At 35.5% G+C, this 15,320-nt stretch overlaps 2 protein-coding genes and 1 long non-coding RNA gene across 3 annotated transcripts; 2 read left to right on the top strand and 1 right to left on the bottom strand.

The window, feature by feature from the left end:
• Positions 1-40: 40 nt before the first annotated feature.
• LOC117790309 lies at positions 41-15,196 on the top strand. The gene is made up of 3 exons (XR_004617972.1): positions 41-122; positions 6,477-6,480; positions 15,185-15,196. It is a non-coding gene; the product is annotated as an uncharacterized LOC117790309 (long non-coding RNA).
• Positions 136-2,671, top strand: LOC117790306 (THO complex subunit 1). Its single transcript, XM_034629717.1, has 5 exons — positions 136-301; positions 366-1,049; positions 1,107-1,393; positions 1,454-1,756; positions 1,811-2,671. Exons 1-5 carry the CDS (start codon positions 224-226, stop codon positions 2,607-2,609), a joined length of 2,151 nt encoding a protein of 716 aa, XP_034485608.1. The 5' UTR covers positions 136-223; the 3' UTR covers positions 2,610-2,671.
• Positions 3,146-9,283, bottom strand: LOC117790308. The gene is made up of 5 exons (XM_034629718.1): positions 9,154-9,283; positions 7,674-7,896; positions 4,712-5,368; positions 3,888-3,923; positions 3,146-3,827 (listed from the first exon to the last, which is right to left on the bottom strand). The coding sequence occupies exons 2-5, from the start codon at positions 7,725-7,727 to the stop codon at positions 3,312-3,314; spliced, it is 1,263 nt and encodes a 420-aa protein (XP_034485609.1). The 5' UTR covers positions 7,728-7,896; positions 9,154-9,283; the 3' UTR covers positions 3,146-3,311.
• Positions 15,197-15,320: the final 124 nt, after the last annotated feature.

Below are 15,320 nucleotides of genomic sequence, written 5' to 3'. Positions count from 1 at the left end.
AAAAAAGGTACAAAAATAAGAAACACCCAATTTCGAAAATGTACTTGTTTTTATAAGTACAAAAAATCGAACCAGATCGGAAACTTTTACCGGATGGGCAACCCTCGGTTTTAGTTGGCTAAGTTGGCAACAGTGGTCAAATATTGTAATTATTGTTTTTATAATTTGCTCAAGTATTTTTGTATTTGTTTGAGTTTAACTTTTATAAAAATAAATATAAAGAATGAGCACACAAACAGCAGAGGCCGCCAAATCGGGGGCAGAGTCGGCCAATTTCTTTGGGCTGCAGGCGGCATTTGAGGTGAGTTTAGGGGAGTCTAAAAAAAAGGACGCCGGTAATAACTTTGTATAATACCTTTTTACAGACTGCCCTTGAGCAGGCCATTGTCCAGAACAGTGTGGAACTGCTGGTTAAGGATTACCACAGTTTTAGTTCAAATTCGGAGCACGATAAACGTTCGCCCATGGACCAAGCATTTCGAGAGATTTTAATGAAGCGACTGAGCGACGATGTGGAACGCATTGGCTCCCTGGTTCGTCTGTCTGTGGATGCTGCTCGTGCCGAGATCGTATCGAACACAATACCTGTGGTTCTTTTGGGCGACACATTTGACGTGGTCACACTCAACAAATGCGAGCAGATTTTCACATTTGTGGAGGAGCTGGTTGAGGTCTGGAAAGAGGAGATATTCTTTGCTTCGTGTAAGAACAACTTGCTTCGCATGTGCAACGATTTGCTGCGCCGTCTCTCCCGCACACAGAACACTGTCTTTTGTGGTCGCATTTTATTGTTTCTCTCCAAGTTTTTCCCATTCTCGGAGCGTTCCGGGTTGAATATTGTTTCCGAGTTTAATTTGGATAACTTTACCGAATATGGACTGGACAGCAAGGATCATGATGATATTGATAACAAGGAGCTGGAAGATACAGCCGAAGACATACCGCTCAAGATTGACTATGATTTGTACTGCAAGTTCTGGTCACTACAGGATTTCTTTCGCAATCCTAATCAATGCTACAGCAAGGCACAGTGGAAGATGTTCCAAATGGTAATTGTATAATGAACAGCTTAACTTTGTGTTTAATTAACAATTATGTAATTTCAGCATGCAGAGACTATACTACAGTCGTTTTCCAGCTTTAAGTTGGAGGATGTGCGTCCGAATAGTGACATTAATGGCGGCAGCGATGCGATGGACGTAGATATGGACGATTGTGCTGCTGATGCCGCTGCAGCACTTGTTGTGCGCAAGGATAATCATTTCTTTGCCAAGTTTCTGACCAATCCAAAGTTGCTGGCACTGCAACTTTCCGATTCCAATTTCCGGCGTGCCGTCCTGGTGCAATTTCTTATACTATTCCAATATCTGCAGGTCAGCGTCAAGTTTAAAATGTAAGTATGGAGGCAAGAGAACTCTCATCTATTTGATAATACACCATATACTGTTTATAGAGATACCTACACTCTGACGACTGCCCAGTCAGATTTTATCAAGGAAACCGAGCAGCGTGTATATAAGCTTTTGGAGGAGACGCCACCGTATGGAAGACGTTTTGCACGCACTGTGCAGCATATGCTGCAACGGGAGGAAATGTGGAACAATTGGAAAAATGATGGCTGCAAGGAGTTTAAAAAACCCGAAGATCCAGAGCCGATTGAGGATGAGTTAAAGCCACCACCTGCAAAGCGTTCCAAGCGACCACTGGGAGATTGTCTGCGTGATGCCGCACGCAATGGCAAGTTCTTCCTGGGCAAGTAAGCATAGCCATATCGCTAACTAGTTCCTTGACTAACACTGCAATTCCTTAGCGATAATCTGACACGCCTTTGGAATTACTCGCCGGACAATTTGCAAGCATGCAAGAGCGAACAGCGCAATTTTTTGCCCATGCTGGAAACATATTTGGAGACGCCGCATGACAAGAGCGATCCCGCCTTCGAGTGGCGTGCACTGCGTCTGTTGGCGCGACAGACGCCTCATTTCTTTACCTTTGTATCGCAGCCGTCGTGTAAGATATCCGATTACCTGGACGTTGTGCGCAAGCGCTTGACGCGGGAAAAGGAGCTGGTTAAACAGGTCAGCACTGCGTCCAATAATCCAACAGAGCAGAACAATGGACTGGCTGTCCATAGTGCGCCATCAGAGCAGGAACATGACATGGCATCAGTTGCCCTGCAAGAGACCGAATCCTTGGAGGTGGAGGATACTGAGCCCGTGGGCGAAGATGTGGATGAGATGCCAGCACATGAGAAGCCACTGATGGTCACACTGGCCCACATCGATGAGATAACTCCATTGATAGGTGAACATTGGATGAAAGTTGGCAAGAAGATTGGCTTCAGCAATGATGAGTTGCTCTTCTTCCAAATGGAGAATCCCACAGCCGGCGTGGCATGCACGAAAATGTTAACTAATTGGATCTCAGACGATGACGATGCTACGCTGGACAATTGGGCCTATATGCTTGAAGGTCTCGAGATGAATAAGGCGGCCGATGCCGTCAAGGCGATAATTGAGCGCGAAAAATCGGGAAATCTCCAAGTATTGTCCCAGACACAGTCTCTGCCGGAAACCATAAGCACCGATGTGGAAATACTTTCGGATTAGTTATCACTTCAGTTCTGATAAATTCATCAAATAAAACAGAGAACGTAACGATTTGTAAAATATAAACAATTTTTTTTATTTTTGTCAACAGGTTAAAAGAAACCCCTTTTTTTTAACTTGAATAAAAAAAATGATATAACAAAATTTAATGTTTATTCAAAAATCATTGAATAACCTTATTATAGGTTTATATAATAAAGAAATATTTGACTTAAGTACTTGAACCAATTAATTGAAAATAAATGTTAAATGCACATTCAAAAAATAACAAAAAAAACAGAAAATGTATTTTAGAAATTGCATTAAATTTATGTTGCATAAATTACAAAAAAAAATAACTTTTTTTTAAATAGAAAATAAGAAATATTCCATGAGTTTTAAATACAATATACAATTTTATTAATATTTCATAATTCTAATAATTTTAGATCGAAAATAAGATTTAAATTAAATTTTTTTGATAAAAATTTAAAGTTAGTTTTGTCCTGTTTTCAGGTTCAAAGATTTTCCAATTATCCATATATTCTTTTTTCTTATTTCTCTTATTATTATCTGCGATTCCTGGAATAAACCATAAGCATAAGATGTGGGAATACATTCGGATTAGTCATCACTTTAAGTCAGCTAACTTCATCAACTTAAATCCTTTTTTTTATCACATGCATTAAATAGGGAACGGAATTAGCCCAATCCGAATGCTGGCTAGCGCTTCTTTGCCACCGCCTGCGGATTGCTCCGACGCGGTTTGTTGTGAACCATGGTGGCACAACGTGGAATGTGTCTCTCGGCAGCCTGTTGATTGAATCGCCTGCCGCAATGCGGACATTGAATGTAATCTGGATTCTCCGAGGGCGGTGGCGGTGGCAAGTCACTCAGTTTGCCGCCACGTGCCAAATGCGCCTGCACCTGTTTGGCAGCCCTAATAGCCTGGATGAACTCCTCGTGCTTCTTGCGCCAATTGCTCTTCTTAACGCCTGTGATTAGACCCTGCTGCTGTGCCGCACTGCTGTACGTGGACTGGGATCGAGGCACTTGCCGCTGTCGCTTGGCATACTTCTCATTATCAGTTCCCTTGACACGCTGCTTCGAGGCATCGAAAATCTTGCGCTTTGTGGTCATGGTCCTCTGGCAGACATCCTCGTGCTTGCCCAGACGCTCAGTATTAAAGTGACGGCCGCAGTAACGGCAACTAGAAGTGCCCTCCGGCGCCTGTTGATTCTGCAGAAGAAAGCAACATTCACATCATGACTCAACTCGAGTCGCACATTCTCTACTCACCATTTGAGATTTGGTAACTGGAGATTTTGGGGTGACCTGGTTGGGTATAAATGCATTATATTCAGATTATTAGATTTAATTAAAAATATGTTCTACGTCAACTTTGAAGTTTTTAACACAGCTATCCAGCAAACGACACTGTTGACAGTTTTTAAATTTAAATATCAAAACAGCTAAATTTGTATTATTTAGCTTAGATAATAATACTTATTCTTAATTTTTGTTTTTCAATTATAAAGTTACATTTATATAGCTTTTTATATAATTTTTTACAAAATTTTGGAATAAACGTTATTTTTGATTTTTATTTTAAATTGCTATTAAGATATGTTCGGAAATATAATAAAGGGAAAGACTTCTAGAATCTTTTTGGTAGAATTAAATATTGAAACTTTTTTCTCCACATGAGACCATACTTTTAGTATCTATATAAACGGTATTGCACCATAAGACCTGTAAATATTTAAATACTTTTGTGTATTAAACCACATGGTCTTAAAATTTTATTTTGAATACCCTGTTTTACAACAAAATTTAAGGAATCATTTTTATTATAAAACTCAATCAATGGAAAAAAATTGGAAATACGAGTTCTAAAAAATACAAAAAATTTTCGGACAATCTTATTTGTAATATTTCAATTAAATGAATTTATCAACCGGATAAATTAGAAATAGAAATATATATTAATTGAAACTTAAAGCTTGCCAAATTAAAAAAAAATGTATTATTTTATAAGCAATCTAAATAATTTGTAGTCCGCAATTTTTATTTAAAAACTTATAATGAAGGTGTTCCTTAGTTGTCAATGAAGTCAAACTCACCTGGCGTGCCTTTGGGGGCGTCAGGTGGCCTTTCTCCTGCTCTACAGATCGTCCGGCAGTTGGACGAGTTGCTGGAGACGCAGTTGTTGTTGCTGTTGCTGCGGTCGTCGCCTTGGGAGTTCGCCTCAGTGTCATAGTTCGGCCACTGCTGGGTGGCGTCGAATTGACGACCCGAAGTTGAACTTCCTTATCCCTGTTGGGAGGCGTCTTGTGCGTTATCACAGGCTTCAGGCGATTCGCATTAGTTCCAGTGCTTGGAGCATTGTATTTGATGCTGCTGTTGTTGTTGTTGCTGTCACTGGACCTCTGTCGCCCTTTGCAGGTGGTTGGTTTGTCCTTTAGACCCAATGTAGAGAAGCCCTTGATAAGATGTTGCTGTTGCTGTTGATGTTGCCGCTGTTGCAGTTGCTGTAGATGTTGCCGATTTTGTTGATGTGTCTGATGTGTCTGCTGGGCACGTAAGTCACCAATGGGTCGCAATAGATTGCTGCGATCTATACCGGCGCCACGACGTCGCTCATCAAACATTTGACGCACTTTTCCATTGCCCATGAGCCGGGAGGAGGCGCCTCGCGCTGCAGTTGCAGTTTCAGTGGCAATATTGAGCTCTTGGCGCCGTTGCTCCTTCTCCTCGTGCGTCTTTTGCTGGAAGCGCATCTAAAATAATAAAAATAAACTAAATATAATTTATATACGCTTGCTTAAAATAAAGAGAACGTTGAAATATCTGAATTTATCTGAAATTAACTTCTTACGGGCGCCGAGTTGCTGCTGTTGGGAGGCAGGTGACTCAGTGCCTCCATTAGACGCCTGGCTGCCCACGATTCGTTCAGTTTGAGTGGCATTATATGATCTAGCGTATAGTCCAACTCAGAGTCGGAAAATCCGTCGTTATCGTCCTCGTTTGTGTTCATGTTCGTGCGAGACACGCGTTTCGACTAAACTTAATGTGGAACTGGACTTTAACATGTCCATTTCCCATTTACATTTCTCCTGAGAGAATACACTCAGAAAAAAATACCAAACTTTTCTTCCACTTAAATTCAGAAGTTGAAGAAAATTGAATTTCTCATTTAAAATATAAAATCTATTTACCGAAAAGAAGGAGCTATCAAAACATATTTCTCAAAATTTAATTATTCTCAATTTAACAAAATTAAAAGTCTTTTTAAAAAGAAATTATTTTTTTAAGATACATTATGTTCTCTGTAATTGACAAACTTATTTGTAGAATTTGAATTTTATTTTACACACAAATTCTTTTTAATAGACGAAATTAAATTTTGAAAATATTCTATAACAAATTGATTTGGTTATTAAAAATTTATTTATAAATAAAAAGAGTTTATTTCATGCATAGATGCTTATAAAACAAAAAAACAAGAACATTTTTGTGATAACATAAAACGAATTTCTTAAAAAGAGTGCATTAATTTCTCAGAGTGATTTAGCTATGAAATTGTGTGGGAGTATTTAGTTTGTCTATTCTACGCTCAGTTGACCAAACGATGAGCCAACCCCCTTTTGGGTCACTTTTACCAATCTGTGCTCTCTGCCACTTACATGCCGCCAGTACATAAAACCGCGTGCCACACGACCCGCTTGGACGAAGCTCACCGAGGCATTTGTTGTTGTCCTCGTCGTTGTCGTCCTCGCAGGCGTTTCGAAATAGTTGAAACGAGTTGTGGGCATGCTCCTCTTCCTCCGGCTTCTCTTGCTTCTCTTATTTCTACTCCTTAAACTAATAGTCAATCACAGTTGACAGTTTCGTTGTGGCCAGAAATGGCCACCTTCATACAGTAAAATTCGCTTGACTATGAATTGAAATTTATTTCTTTTCAAGCACTTAAGAAATCAACGTGGCTGCCTCTTTGTTTGTCTTAACTGTTGTTGTTTGTTGCTTTTGTTGTTGTTGTAGTTGTTGCTACTGCAAGCCAATAACAACAAAAATCAATGACTGCAACGCGACTTCAAACGTTGCCATGGCATATAAAACAACAACAGCAAAGAGAGAGAGAGAGAGAGGCCCAGAGAGGGGAGAGAGAGAGAGCACTCGTTGCACCCACAAAAGGTGACAAAGCTCGTGGACTTCTCCGCCTCCATCTCAGAAGGATATTTCATACTCTAGTTCCGCCCTAATCAACGATAAAAATCTCGCGCAACAATTTTCGAGCTTGTTTAGTTGATGTTCTGTTTTTGACGGTGTGTGTGTGGTTGTATCTATGTGTCTGTGTCTGTGTCTGTGTCTGTATCTTTGTGTGTGCATGTGCGTGCCTACAGGTGACACGTTTCCAATGAAGCGCGGTAACTTTTATACAGAGAATCCTGGTATATGTTAAGTGCATTGAGTTAATGCAAATAATTATTTTTCAGTTTTTATATATAAAACATAAAAACTATTGGCTTTCAAAATGTATTATAAGGAGTATAAATAACTCCCATTTTTAACATTTAACTAACAATTTAAAAGTAATTTTTATTTAATATTTTTGTTCATATTCCATTCCATTCATATTCATTCATATATGAATATAGTATATAATAAATAAACTGTTTCTTTAATTCCCTAAAATTTCTCCATTCCTACTTGATGTGAACTCTTTTCTGAGTATTCTGAGAATACCCATTGATTAACCCATGGTGAAGTTGGTCGAACTACACTGCCAAATAAGGGCTTAAAGCTAAAATTTATGAGCTGAAATTTGTCTGATAAATTTCACAGACACAGCTATTGGCTAAGCCAATGATGAGCCATAATTAAAGTGTAGACAAGAACACAGACATCAACTGGAACCATTTTTGGAGCTATACGGAAATTGTGCACAATCATGTGGATGTCACTGTCAGCTGTTGGCCAAAATGGGCCAACTAAATAATAAATGGCCATTAGTTAGTCCGGGCCCCTTTCGTTATTTAGGCACACTTCCTGTCAGTCTACATAGGAGCGAAGTGTAAAACTTACCCGCATTTGGGCCAGCTTTGAGATGGGAGGCTCGGTCGCATCATGTGACGCCATTTCCAAATAAAGTTAACGCTCTCGCAAATTGTTAACTCTCTGTATGTCTGCGAGTGTGTGTGTGTGAGTGTGTGTGGGCCGAGACGATGATGACGAGTATAGACCCGGCTTAGACTCTCTGGTGACTCACCGCACAGTCGGCTAAGACGTTCGCGCTGCCTAAAAATAGCTGCAAAAAATAAATATAAGAAAACAAAATAAATAATTAAATATGAGAAACCATTTGAGTAACAAAGCAACTTATGAGCGACTTTGAATGTCGCCAGGAGGCGTCAATGGAAACAGGGCGCGAGTTGTTTCATGTGGGCGCCATCTGGATGTCGAAGTCGCAGTCGAAAGCCGTACCCAGTTATAATAGTTATACTTGGACTCGTAATCGTAACCGTACTCGTACGGGGACCATAGGCCCGTGGGTTGCCATCGACATTCAGTTGCTCCAAAAATGGTCAGCTCAATGAGCAAAATAATTGAATTGAGTTTTATTCGCTTACCTAAATGAACTGCGATTAACACCAAAAGACCTAAGCAATATAAAATATATTCTCAAGCAACCAACAATAAAGTTAAAGACGTTTCACGAAACTAATTTTCTAACGTAGTTCTACTAAAAAAATATATATATCATCTACCTTTAAAAAAAATGTACACTAGTCTAAATATTATTCTTATTGTTTGGTGGCGTATTTGTTAAATATTTTTGTGTTTGATACATATTAATTTATAGCTTGAAATGTCAACGCTGTCGTAGATAGTCACAGCTAGCTGGGTTTTAAAATTTTATACATATGAAAACAAAAATATACTCTATAAATTTGATATGCAAAAGAAACCAAGGAAGCTACTTCAAATACAACAAAACAAGTTTAAGTATAATAAGAATATTACTAATAATTTCGACACCTAAGCTCAGGGCTATGAGTCTCTTTCAAAACAAATCAATAAAATAATTAAATGAAAAAATACTCTATAAATTTAAAATAAAATGAAAGCAATTTGACACACGAGCTCAGGGTATGAGTTTCTTTAAAAATAAAAAATATAAGAAAACGGTTATTAATAATTTAATATAATTAAATATCTGAAATACAAAAAAACCAACTCAAAGTCCAAATAAATAATTTCTGTATTGTTATAACATGTATCACCCGAAATATTCAATATTCGAAATATTCAGTTTATGATAATCATTTTCTTTCTTTCTATAAATCAAATTTATAAAATTATTTCAGATACTTAGCCCCTGAGCTCTAGGGTATGCAGTAGTCATCTTGCTCGCCCACCAGAAACCGCACAAAGCAATTAATTTATGTTTATTTTTTGGCACACGTCTGTGTCTGGTGTGTGTGCGACTTGAAGAGTTTTGTGTGTTGGCTTTGAATCCGCCAAGTGCTTTGAATTTGCATATCTCCGAAGCTTGGCAACTTACCCAGCTATGCGCTGACTGCGAGGGGTGGCACCTGAATACGAACACACATAACAGCTGGAAACAGGCGCCGACGAGGTAAGTCTGAGTTTGTTGACACAATAAAAGTTGAACGTTTGAAACTAGGCCAGTATAGGAACAACAGGACAGCGACAGTTGGTCAAACTGACAATTGCCCGTAATTACGCATACGTCGCGTGCGCCAAAGTCAGAAAATAGAATAAAACAATGGCCAAGTGAACTACTGGCACTGGAGAAATCTGTTTCAGCCGGTCAATTTGAACTGTTTGCTTAGAAGTTTGCCCGCTGACTGAGACAAGATTGCGGCCGCTCACTCAAAAGTCAGCCAAATCGCCAGCGTCAACGCAAGCAGAACAAGTTGTGAGCAAGGTGGCTGCAGCAGAGACTAAAGCTGAGAGAGAGAGAGAGAGAGAGAGCAGAGAGCTGGCTCAGTCAATGCACTGATCTGCGGATGACGATGTCGACGCACAGCTAGTTAAGTAATTGGTTTGACAAAGACAAATATTCACACAACATTTTCCTTATATTCTTAAAAATAATTAAAACCTCATTATTTCTTTAGTAAATAAATTATTTTTGTTGATTTTTTTTTAAAAACAACATCAAATTTTATATCTGAGTAAAACTACTGTGTAATAATTATATATAAATTTTATCTACAAATAATGAGGTACCATGTGTATTTTCAATGGGTATTATACAAAAGTTCAAAAACTTCGCAGGTACCAATAATAATGAACTCAAAATTATTAAGATTTTTTGATTTTGTTATTATATTTTTGGTATTGATTAATATTTTTTTATGTTCATTACATTTTTATTTATTGGATTATTTAAATCAAAATAAAAAACTAAATTAACCAGGGAATAAAACCGAAAGATATATAGGTTACGGTTTCGGTCCCGAAATAACTATTTCGATAAAACGTTCTATTCCAGTTTTTTTCTTTCGGTTCCGGTATCTGTACCGGTACGTAACTTTACAACAAATCAATTTTGAAACATTTGAAAATGCTAAGATGTCGTTTTATAATAAATATGACATCAAAATACATAGGGCAAAAACAATTTTTTTTTAAACGAATTTTCAATTATTTGAATGAATTAAGAGGCCAAACCATGATCAAAATATCATTCCGCTTGAAAAACGGTTCAGTTTTGATCAAATTATAACAGTTTGAACAGAGAATTTCTGGACAGAGAATTTATTTTGCTTACGGTCTTAGATCCGGTACCAAAAATGAAACGGTTAGTTTTAGTTAACGGTTCCGGAATCGGTTCCGGCGATATTTCCTGAAATTAACTTTTGTGATGTAAGAGAAATTTACATAATTTTTAAAACTCAGAAAAATATAGTTATTTTGCAAAAGCTAATGTGCATTGTTTTTCGTTATCAAAACAATTACTTGACATACTGTAGTAGATGCATAGCGTGTCGACGGGGGCGTGGCCACTTTATGAAATAAAACAAAATGTGCGTGCTTCGTTTCACAAAAACATGTATTTATCGCTCAATTGCAGATATATTGTTATTGTTACTGCTATTTGTTGTTAATCTTTTTTTATTCATTTTAATTTTATACTTTTTATCAACGCTAGCAGATGTTGGCTCTCAGTTTTAGCTTTAACTCGATCTTAAGCTTTGACTCACATCAAGTAAAATTGTTGTCGTACTCGTATTTAATTTTATTTATGTATGATGAAATGTATAAGTACATCATGAACGGAGTGTCTCAATTGTTTATTTTTTTACTTCTCACTTTACATGCGCCTTAACCATAATTAATCATATTTAACTTGAATTTGCAATACCCTAACCCCTGCAGAGCTCTATTATCATTATTAAATTTATTTTAATTTTGATCGGATCAATGGAAACCAAATTTTGTATAATATATTCTAAATTATATTTTTGCAATTAATTTTTTAATTTTATAACTTTATTACGGATTTATTTAGAAATATTATTTATTATCTTATCATTTTTTATTGAAGTCTCAAATAAAAGTGCGGTTTATTTGTATGACAAATTATGATTAATGAAAATAAATAATAATTTTAATGCAAAGCTATTAGATCTGCAAGGGTATGAATGCTTCGGTGCTTCGATGTTATCATAACTATGACCAGTCCATTTAGTCATATAGCTCTTTTTTGCTCATCGATTGTTTATATAATGATTATTCATTGCTTATCATTTGTTTAGCTTTACTGCGGTTTTGAAACCTAATAAGTGCGCGCTTTGCGTTTTTATTTATTTTAAACTTTTAGTTTGAGCGAATTATTATCATGTTTTTTTTAATTTCAACATTTTCGTACATACTTTAATTATTTGTGCTCTCATTATGGCATTCAACAATGGTTTGAAAAACTCGTGTTTTATTTAAATAGGATTTGTGTTTATTCAATCGTTTAACATTATTTAGTTTTATTGCCTTTAAATCTTTTCAAGCTTGCTGTAAACATTCATTCAAAAAATGTGCATTTTAATTTGATTAACAAAATAGACACATTTTTGTACACACAATGTAGATAATTGTATTGTGAAATATTTTAATCGCCAAAATAAAAAAATATTAAATTATAAATTATTATGACTATCTTTGTCGGACTTGAGAAATATCTCGGAGTATCTGAAAGAGTAACTCAAAAAGAAAGCTACAATATATTCTTAGTGATTCGGCCAGTCGAATTCACTCTCATCTTGTACATTAACATAATTTGTACGAGTATTTCCATCTCATAAATATTGAAGACATTGTAATCATACTTAACTAATCCCCAAATATCTGGAGAGCTATGTCAATTGATTTATTGTTGTTAATGTGATTTTGGGTCTTCTGGATTACTTAGTTAGTGTATATTGTATATTCTGCATTTGAAAATTGTTGCTTACATTGACTAAAAGTGCTTAACGCTGTTTGCATTTTGCCAAAAATTAATTACAAATATTACAGCGATTATGAATACCATTACGAATGCAAATACGAATACAAGTACGAGTATTAATACAATTACATATACAAATACATTCATACATTCGAAGCCGTTTGAAAACACATACGAGTTCGGTTACATTTAATGACAATGACACGGCAACATCGACGACACTGACAGCCGATAGCTGAAAGCTGGCAATACATATAAACAACAATTACTTATTACTCGAATTACTATAAACTAGGCGAATTGCGATTTGGGCTCTGGCCAAGGCGTCGTATACTTAATGCAACACTTAAAATTGCCATTTGGTTCGCTCTCTTTCATTCTTTCTACACTCATGTGGATCGTTACAGTTGTCTTTCTCTTCATACCCCTTCCTTACAAAATCGGGAGTCTAATCTTATTCCAAATACCTAAGGTAACATTACACGGAGGGAAGGAACTATCTTGTCTTCAATTGATCAAGGCTATAAGCTTTAAAAATATTTTTAATGTTGTTTTCCAAGCTTAAATAAACATAAAGATTGTAAAATATTAAAAATTGGGCAATTAAATTAAAATAATTCGGGCAAGAGAATTATGAGAATAAAGTTCCTTTTTTTATTTTCTCTATTGATTTTATTTATTCTTGACTATAAAATAATTCAATACAAAAATCGAAGCATCTTAAAAATCAATAATAAGATAGTATTATTTTATATTTTTCTTCCACAATGTAGCTTTAAAAAAATAAAGGTACTAAAATATAAAAAAGGATTCGAAAAACGGAAGATCGCATGTATTTTTAACTAAAGCTTATGAGTATTTTAATAGTCTGTTTTTGATCTTTTTAATGGGAAGTTCTTGTGCGGTATTTGCGGCTCCTTTAACAATATCTTAATTCCTATTACAGTTGCCTTCAGAAACTTTATTCAACATTCCTACTATTCTCATTTTCAATATCGATATCGTTGACTATTAATATTATAATTACGTTTTCGATAACGATTACGATTACCAAACCAATCGCAATTCGAAGCAACGCCTGTTTAATTTGTATTATGATTATTATGGTTTACTTCATTCTTTATACCCGTGATTGTCGAGGTTGGTTTTTGTTTATATTCATTTGGTTTCAGTATTTTATTTTACACACTAAGGAAAACATCAACATTTGTTTGTATCTTGTCATGGCTTCGATTCTCTAACATTTAATTACATCCATTTACATATCGATAATTTGGATAATACATCAGACTACAAGTTATTACAAGCAGTCGATAAACTCGTACTCCTGCCCATTAACTACTTACATATATAAGGATTTATTTCTAAACATTTTAAGCCAACATTCAATGCGCTCTAATTTAACGTCTATACGACAATTGCTTAAGTCTTTTAGTCTACATTATTTTTCATGGGGTTTCATGCGGGAATTTTCCTTTCTCTCAATGCATACAACACATTTAATAATAATTATGGTTATTCATATATTTTGTTTTTGCTTATGTATCCCGGTCTCTTTAAGGATTAAGTATGTTTTAAACGGTCGATTTAACTAAGGCTGCACGGGCTCAGGTTTTTGTATTCTATATTTATCAAATATCAATACGAGTATACGAATTGATTTCATTTGATTGGGATTGTTATTAGGCTTTTTATCGCCCTCATATGGTTGTATATAAATATAGTTAACTATACATGCATGTTCTAGGCATTGCCTACATCTAGTATATTCATATACACACACTTATTTAAGGGCTACATGTAAAGGGCATACTGTGTCTAGGCATGGTTTTTCTTATATACCCGTATTTTCATGAATTATATATTTTTGTTATTTTACTTTTACTAATTTTTCAACATTGTGAAAACCAGCACTTTCTTGTACAATACACAAATAGTTCTGTTTTTTTTTTATATTTGGATTGTTTTTTTTTTGTCATTTTATAGACACTTTTGACTTATTCTAAACATTTAATTTTTAAATGTTGTTGTGTAAGGTTTCCGTAGCGGCGTTTTTTGCTTTTGGCGCTTGTGCGCACAAAAGTTTTCAAATTTTCCTAAATTCAAATACAAATGCGAACTTGAAAAGTTGCTTCATTTTAACAAATTGTAAAAATATTTAGTGGGTATATGGAAATGGACGTTCAAATAAGCATCTATATTTGGAATGAAGGCTCCTGATAAGAGAAATTGAAAAGGTTTGTTGGATATTTTTTCGAATAAATATTACTCGGATCAGGTGCAATCATTCCAAATAGTAGATCTTAATTTACGCGATTTGCATGTGTGTTAAACGGTGGATATTTGATGCAAGGATCCTTATACATATCATATTTATTTATTACATATTTAAATAACATCGAATTGGTTTTGGTTTTCTTATGTTATTAAACGTTTTCGGCTAAATAAACTTGTTTATTTCATAAACTTTACTTTATCAGTACGGGTGGGCTTCGTGTATTTCAGTTTCTAGAAACTCTTCTCTGACTTGGTGTGCTCGGGACTCTCATTATACTAAAATTTATCGCGTATTGTGTTATAATTAATTAGGGTTTCTCTACTATAGTATGTTTATTTATGTATGTATATTTAAGTAAACGTTATTTTTTTCTTTTAACCTGGTTTTCCTCTTGCTTTTTTTTTGGGCCATTACATTACATTCAATAGCAAAACATGTCACCTCTAAAATACTAAACTATAAAAATGCTGTACGTGAACATGTCCAGCATATTCTACACACTTACAAGTAACATTTACAAGTATCAATTTGACTTAATTAGCTGCGCTGTAAAAATGTTTTTTAAAAATTGCACCCTAAAAGCGTACATAACACAATTGTGATCTCGATCTCGAAATCGGCATCGAAAATTGTTGGGAATCATTATAAAATTCATAAAAAGATGCTTAAGGTTACATACACGTATAACTTCTATTCCTTTCACTTCCTTTCCCTCTTTCGCTTTCTTCTTTTTTCAAGTTTGTTTTCACTCGTATCTATGTTAGCCATATTCTACACACACACACACACACACTCAAACACACGCAAACATACACGCACACATACACGTACACAGTGAACGATTAGTTGGAATTTCCAGTTGCAGCCTAATTGGTATCCACATGTTAACACAAGTATCGAAAACACAAATGTGGAGATGCAATCGGGGCGTATACGTTATATATGTTCATATGTTTATGTGTATTATTGTGTGCATATACAG

The sequence above is a fragment of the Drosophila innubila genome (genome assembly GCF_004354385.1).
Source record: "Drosophila innubila isolate TH190305 chromosome 3R unlocalized genomic scaffold, UK_Dinn_1.0 2_E_3R, whole genome shotgun sequence".
NCBI lineage: Eukaryota > Metazoa > Arthropoda > Insecta > Diptera > Drosophilidae > Drosophila > Drosophila innubila.
The sequence above is the reverse complement of the archived record's forward strand: the minus strand, read 5'-3'. Positions and strand labels throughout refer to the sequence as shown.

Bases quoted from the DNA above. Each gene is read 5' to 3' on its own strand.
- LOC117790306 (XM_034629717.1), top strand. From the start codon at position 224: ATGAGCACACAAACAGCAGAGGCCGCCAAATCGGGGGCAGAGTCGGCC. The intron at 302-365 runs GTGAGTTTAGGG...ACCTTTTTACAG, and splicing joins GGCTGCAGGCGGCATTTGAG to ACTGCCCTTGAGCAGGCCAT. The intron at 1,050-1,106 runs GTAATTGTATAA...ATGTAATTTCAG, and splicing joins AGTGGAAGATGTTCCAAATG to CATGCAGAGACTATACTACA.
- LOC117790308 (XM_034629718.1), bottom strand. From the start codon at position 7,727: ATGGCGTCACATGATGCGACCGAGCCTCCCATCTCAAAGCTGGCCCAA. The intron at 5,369-7,673 runs GTAAGTTTTACA...TTATTATTTTAG, and splicing joins CAAAGCTGGCCCAAATGCGG to ATGCGCTTCCAGCAAAAGAC. The intron at 3,828-3,887 runs GTGAGTAGAGAA...TTTCTTCTGCAG, and splicing joins CAGTTACCAAATCTCAAATG to AATCAACAGGCGCCGGAGGG.